We start from the raw sequence: 7,024 nt of genomic DNA, 5'->3' as shown, positions 1-7,024 counted from the left end.
TATATATATATATATATATCATCATCATCATCATCGTTTAACGTCTGCTTTCCATGCTAGCATGGGTTGGACGACTTGACTGAGGACTGGTGAAACCGGATGGCAACACCAGGCTCCAATCTAAATTTGGCAGAGTTTCTACAGCTGGATGCCTTTCCTAACGCCAACCACTCAGAGAGTGTAGTAGGTGCTTTTACGTGTCACCTGCACGAAGGCCAGTCAGGCGATACTGGCAACGGCCATGCTTGAAAATGGTGTCTTTTATGTGCCACCCGCACAAGCCAGTCCAGGGGCACTGGCAACAATCTTGCTCAAAAATCCTACGGAGGCCAGTCAGGCAGTACTGGCAACGACCATGTTCAAAATGGTGCATCTTATGTGCCACTGCTTATATGCATAAATGGTTATCTTCTGCATACTTTCAGGTTTTTTTTTCTCCTTATATATCCCTATATATTTACATGTGTATGTTTTTTTCTATATATCAAGCTCAAGTATATTTATTTGTTTATTTGCATCATTATCTAAATAAATAACTATTAATATTAGAGCTCTGGTGTATCTCTTGGTTTATTAATGCTTTCAACATTCTTTATTCTATACATTAATAACCCACTTCCTGTCACTTTTAACCATATCACAGTCTTATATTGACAATATTGCCTTTTGCCGCTCTTTAAACATTCACATACAAGTATCATTCACATTAAACAGAGATTCAAAATATTCTTCAAATAGAAACTACCAAGAATCTAGGATCCTTCCTGTGCACCAAGATTTATACATATGTGTCAAACATATACACACACACATGCACGTACACATGCACACACACTCACATACACTCATACACACACATACACTCATACACACACATACACATGCACGCACACACATCCACACACACACACAGGCATACATACATATATTTGTTCCTTTGTTTAATCATTGTTTTTCTGTAGAAGGATGAGCTAAATGAATGCATATTATTGAGATATTATTTAGAGCTAGACGTCCTTCCTGTCACTAACCTGACCTCCTATTCAAACAACAAGCTTTTAATTTCGTATGCCTTCAAAAGCATAGAACTAGTAGCCAAAATGTTGGCATATATTTGGGCAACACACATCACTGTCACTAACTTAATATTCTCCAGATGAAGCAAAGACTCTAAACATTCCTCAGATACAAAACACACACACACACACACACACACACACACACACACACACACACAGTAGACATAGGTGCAGGCACGGCTGTGTGCTAAGAAGCTTGCTTCACAATCACACGGTTCTGGGTTCAGTGCCACTGTGTGGCACCTTGGGCAATTGCTTTCTGCTATAGCTTCAGGCTGACCAAAGTCTTGTCAATGGATTTGGTAGACAAACTGAAAGAGCATAATAATAATAATAATAATAATAATAATAATAATAATAAGGCAGAATGCTAAACTGAAAGCATATTTTAATATAGATGTGTATAAAGAGGATTAAAAAGATTTCTAACCGGCTTTCATTGCATGGCAAATTTTCAAGAAGAGGGAAAATGAAAATAATGTTTTTTACAAAAATATGAAAAAATATATAAAAAAATAAATATACCAATACATTATATTGTCTTTGAGTTTTTAAAGTTCAATGGTAATCCATGTTGATAATTATTAGAAAGATTAGGGTGCATGTAATTAAGAATGGTGTTGTGTTTAAAAAAAAGGTTGAGAGTTTATGTGTTAAACAGGAAATGTGGTGTCAAAACAGGAAGTGTGTGTAAGGGAAGACAATTCTGTGGGTTTTATACTTGAACTCCAACTAAAGAGTAATCACATACTGACTACATGTCTAGATAAACCACTTGGAAAGATTTTCTGAGAGCTATTATTATCACTTACCATCTTGTACCCCATTTAATAAAGCTCTCTATCATCCCTTACTATTTACTGAATATAAGACTACACCAACGTCTCTAACCCTTGCCATCCGTAGTTTCCTACTTCAATATTACACTTCTTGTTTTCCTTCTTCCCCCTATCACGCTTTTCACCACCTCACCTTTACCTACATAACCTTGTGGTACATTCTATCTATATATCTTCCTCTCTAGATTTAGCCCTTTAACATTTAAACTGGCTATGTCTGGCCAAAATATTCTGTCTGTTTTATCTTCAAAATGGCCAGATCTGGCCTCTCACACTTACCCTATAATAAAATAACTTTACCCTAAATTAAGCAATCAGGTCACTGAAATCTCAAAGCTATGAGGTAATGCATGATTAATTGAAAATAATGTGAACAAACAAGCATTACATTTAACAGAGTAATCTGAATACTAAGAGGTTATATCTTTGATATTTCTGTCTCTCTATTCAGACTTTAGTTTTCCTCTGATACTATAACCATTATTCTTCTAGCGGTGTGATATGTTGCTACAAACCTTTCATGCTACAGATAATATGCATGGATCTAGTGATTCTCAGCCATTATTTGCCTATGGAGCACTTTGATTATTATTTTATTCTGGTGGACCCCACCGTAGCCATTTGATATTTAAAAACTAGTTTTATAGATACTCCCATCAAAATTCCTCTCTTGTTTTTCACACATTGTGAAGGTTAAACTATGTTAAATGTTACAGAAAAAAAAACCTAATTGTTTCTTGCAAAACAATATATTTATCATATAGCAAAAGTTTTTCATGGACCCCAATTTACTATTTCACTTGTGTACACCCACAAAAGCCTTATATGGTCCCCCAGGGGTTGTCATATGAACCCTGGTTGGGAACCACTGATCTGCACCAATCATGCTATTACGAAACAGCAGTAAGGTACTCTCTGCATTCATCTTTCCCATAAATTCCAATTTTGTTGTATTTTTTTCACCTGTAGCACCATTGAACTACTTTCTTATAGAAGTCACATCAACAATGTGGCTTCCTTTCTATTTCATTCCGGAGTGTACCTACCTACATTTAAACAATATAAATTTTTCATATTTTGGATTCTATCTGATTTTCACTTATCTTCAGTACATTATCATCATCATCATTCTTTAACGTCCGCTTTCCATGCTAGCATGGGTTGAACGGTTTGACTGAGGACTGGTGAACCAGATGGCTACACCAGGCTCCAATCTGATTTGGCAGGGTTTCGACAGCTGGATTCCAACCACTCTGAGAGTGGAGTGGGTGCTTTTACATGCCACCGTCACGAAGGCCAGTTAGGAGGTACTGGCAACGGCCACGCTCGAAATGGTGTATTTTACATGCTACCTGCGCAGGAGTCGGTCCAGCAGTACTGGCAACGAACTCACTCGAATGTCTTTTTACGTGCCACTGGCACAAGTGCCAGGAGGGCGACGCTGGTAATGATCACTCTCAAATGGTGCTATTTACGTGCCCCCAGCATGGAAGACAGACAGCTGGTGCTCTGGCAATGATCACGCTCGGACAATTAATATAAATGTAATAAATTGATTTGCTGCCCGATGACAGCCTCTTTATGCTTTTGTTTCATTATATATGCACATGGCCTAGTGGTAGAGTGTTGCATTCACAATTGCAAGATCGTGGTTTCCTAGACCAAATGATGCGTTGTGTTCTTAAGCAAAGCACTTCATCTTATATCGTTCTATGATTACTTTGACACCCAATGCATGGTACATGGTGCACCTGTTCAGGCAAACTCGATTTGTTGGAGAGAGTGAATTTATGCGTGTCACAAACAATTGATCTCTATAAACAAATCATTTGTGCAGATTGTTTGGTGAAAGCTGAACACTCATATATCATCTTTGATGGGAGAGTCCATCATGCACATACATACTTACATGCATACATACGTACATACATACATACATACGTACACACATACATAAGTGCAATGATCAATGCATTCTTGGCATAGAAACTTACATTCCTGAATGTAAGCCTCCAGGCTTACATCATAAATAAATATAGTCCTTTTCCAACAATATTAGGGTCTACCCAGTTTGCCATCGTGCATGGTTGATTCACACACACACACACACATTCTCACATATCCTCACATATACATCTGTAACTTCTGTAACAGAAACTAAAAAAATAAAACCAAAAACATGAGTATATACATCCTCATCATCATTAAATGATAGAAGTTACAATGTAACTCAAGGGTTAAGAGTGTTGTGCCATGCAAGAGACACCTAGCCCTTGAATCACTTTTTAATTATTGTCATTACAAATATCAAAATAACACACACACACACACACACACACACACACACACACACTAAATGACTTCATAAATGCTTATGCAAACATGCAAAAGCAGAAATGTAATATATAATTGAAGATAAGAGGTCTATATGAACTTACCAATAATTATTTATTTCTGTCATTTCTTTTATCTTTACAGATCAGTTGCTGAGTGCTTAAAATGTGGAAGAAGAATTGAAGCAGAAAACTATAGTGATGTCACAATCTACTTCAGTGATATTGTAGGTTTTACTTCCATCTCAGCAATGAGTACAGCCATGGAAGTTGTTAACATATTAAATGAACTTTATACAATGTTTGATGCGACCATAGACAATTATGATGTATATAAGGCAAGCAACTCTTTTTCCTTTAATTTCAATATCGTTTTAGAGTTATGGCAGGGCAAGTGAATAGTGTGTGAGAGAATATTTATTATCCAAAGGTTGATGGTTTGTATTTTGTTACTTTTATATCATTGCAACCACGAAAAAAAAATTTCTGGTTCAGCCCTCCCCAGTGTAAATGAATATCATATATAAATTAAGCTTTTTGTTAAATGAAACAGGTATGATTTATAATTAACAAGTAGTTTAGAATGCCGTCCACTCGGTTTGCTATAACACATTGCCTTTCAGTTCGAAACATTTTGTCCTTCTAATTTCCCTGATTCCACAATATCCTCTTTCCACCTTCTCTCCACATCAAATTCACATGTCATCTCACTTCTCTTTGAGTGATATGATATTTCTCTTTGTTATTCCCATCATTCCATTCTTTCCAGACCTGCTTTGTTTTTTAGATTCTGTAAAATCTTTATCCGCAGAGGTCTTGCTCCAGTCAAAACTCTGATCTACATCCATCAGCAAATTATCATGTGGGCGGACAGCAACACAAAGTGCATATGGATGAGGACAGTTGTATAAAGAAGTGCTGCATTCTAATTGTAGAGGGAACCTGCGGAATGGGTAGACCCAGGAAGATCTGTGATGAAGTGATGAGAAGAAAGGATCTTCAGATACTGAGCCGCACTGAGGAAATGACAAGGGACTGGGAATTGTGGTGACTAATTGAGGAGATGTGTCAAGCCAAGTAACATCGCTGTCATCCATACATACATGTTTGTCCTTTACAGGTGTCAGTGCCATGTGAAATGCACTGATGCTGGTGGTGTGCAAATACATCTGTGCCGGTGTCATGTAAAAAGTACCCGGCACACTCTGTAAAGTGGTTGGCATTAAGAAGAGCATTCAGCTGCAGAAACCATGCCATAACAGACAATTTGGAATCTGGCCAGCTCCCTGGCAGGCCATCTATCAAACCATCCAGTTCATACTAGTATAGTAAATGGATGTTAAACAATGATGATGATGATGATGAAACTACTAGTTACCCTCTCAATTATAGGTCTCAGGAATATTATCCCTTTCATCATATTCATAATCTAGAATTGCTCTGAGTTGAGTATATATTTAGCAGAGAGCTCTTTCATCTTCTACACCTTCCTCTTCAAGACAACATTTTATTTCTGTTAAGGTCTACAGATTTTCTATAGAAATTATAACCAGCACCGATTTTGCTATGATATTTTGTATCAGATATGAAACGTCGTGACAAAATCAGTGTTGGCTATAATTTCTACGGAAAATCTGTAAAGATGACCGTAACATGTGATTTAAGGGCACTGCTAACACAGTTATACATAGTATTGACTTATACTTTGTAGCATATTATGTTTGCATAATGAAATAGCATATGCCTAGAAAGCATTAGGGTTATATCTGTCAGTCCTTCTAAATCATATTCTGAAACCACTGATTATTAGCTTATTAGCTTATGTACATACTTCATCAGGAAAGGACTTGGTATTTGAAGCCATTTGTCTTTCCTGATTCCTTATAAAAATATAGTGTATTTGGCTTGTATGTCCACTTGATCAGAAGGTAATCAAACAGCTTGTGTAATATTACATAGGAAGCCATTTATATATGGAAAACACTGCCATTGGAAAGCTATAAAATTATGTAGGAAATGAAGTATTCAGATTGAAGATTAAAAGCCCCCTACTGGAATAAAATAGATTCAGATAAGTTTTGTATATATATATATATATATATATATATATATATATATCGGTCTGTCTGTCTGTCTATCTATCTATCTATCTATCTATCTATCTATGTGTGTCTGTGTGTGTGTGTGTAGAATTAGGAAAATGATGAACTCATTATATAGACAACTATTTGTATGCATACATAAAATATAGAGAGAATATGTATGCTGGGAATAGAGAGAGATGGAAATCAACAGAGAGAAAGAGAGAGAGAGAGAGAGAGAAGGGAGAGGAAAGAGAAAGGAGGGGGAGAGAGAATGAGGGGTGTAAATCTGTTTAACATAAGGATTCTAGCCACTTTGACAATTTACAGGCCAAGAACAAGAGGAAAAAACATGTTATTGATAACAACGTGCGTATAGAGAAAAAGAACATATATAAACATACATGCATACACATATATAAATAAATATATACATACATAGATTATACATATATATATATCATCATCATCATCATCATCGTTTAACGTCCGCTTTCCATGCGAGCATGGGTTGGACGATTTGACTGAGGACTGGTGAAACCGGATGGCAACACCAGGCTCCAGTCTGATTTGGCAGAGTTTCTACAGCTGGATGCCCTTCCTAACGCCAACCACTCAGAGAGTGTAGTGGGTGCTTTTACGTGTCACCCGCACGAAAACGGCCACGCTCGAAATGGTGTCTTTTATGTGCC

At 36.8% G+C, this 7,024-nt stretch overlaps 1 protein-coding gene across 2 annotated transcripts in view; it reads left to right on the top strand.

Annotated features, from left to right (window-relative positions):
- The window catches only part of LOC106868455 (retinal guanylyl cyclase 2), a 363,114-nt gene that overhangs the window by 306,753 nt on the left and 49,337 nt on the right, over window positions 1–7,024 (top strand). For both annotated transcript variants that reach the window (XM_052966448.1, XM_052966449.1), the window contains one exon: window positions 4,397–4,589. In XM_052966448.1, the coding sequence (XP_052822408.1) occupies window positions 4,397–4,589 (193 nt within the window). The remainder of the gene's footprint in view (window positions 1–4,396; window positions 4,590–7,024) is intronic.

This window comes from Octopus bimaculoides, chromosome 3 (assembly GCF_001194135.2).
Source record: "Octopus bimaculoides isolate UCB-OBI-ISO-001 chromosome 3, ASM119413v2, whole genome shotgun sequence".
Classification (NCBI taxonomy): domain Eukaryota; kingdom Metazoa; phylum Mollusca; class Cephalopoda; order Octopoda; family Octopodidae; genus Octopus; species Octopus bimaculoides.
The sequence above is the reverse complement of the archived record's forward strand: the minus strand, read 5'-3'. Positions and strand labels throughout refer to the sequence as shown.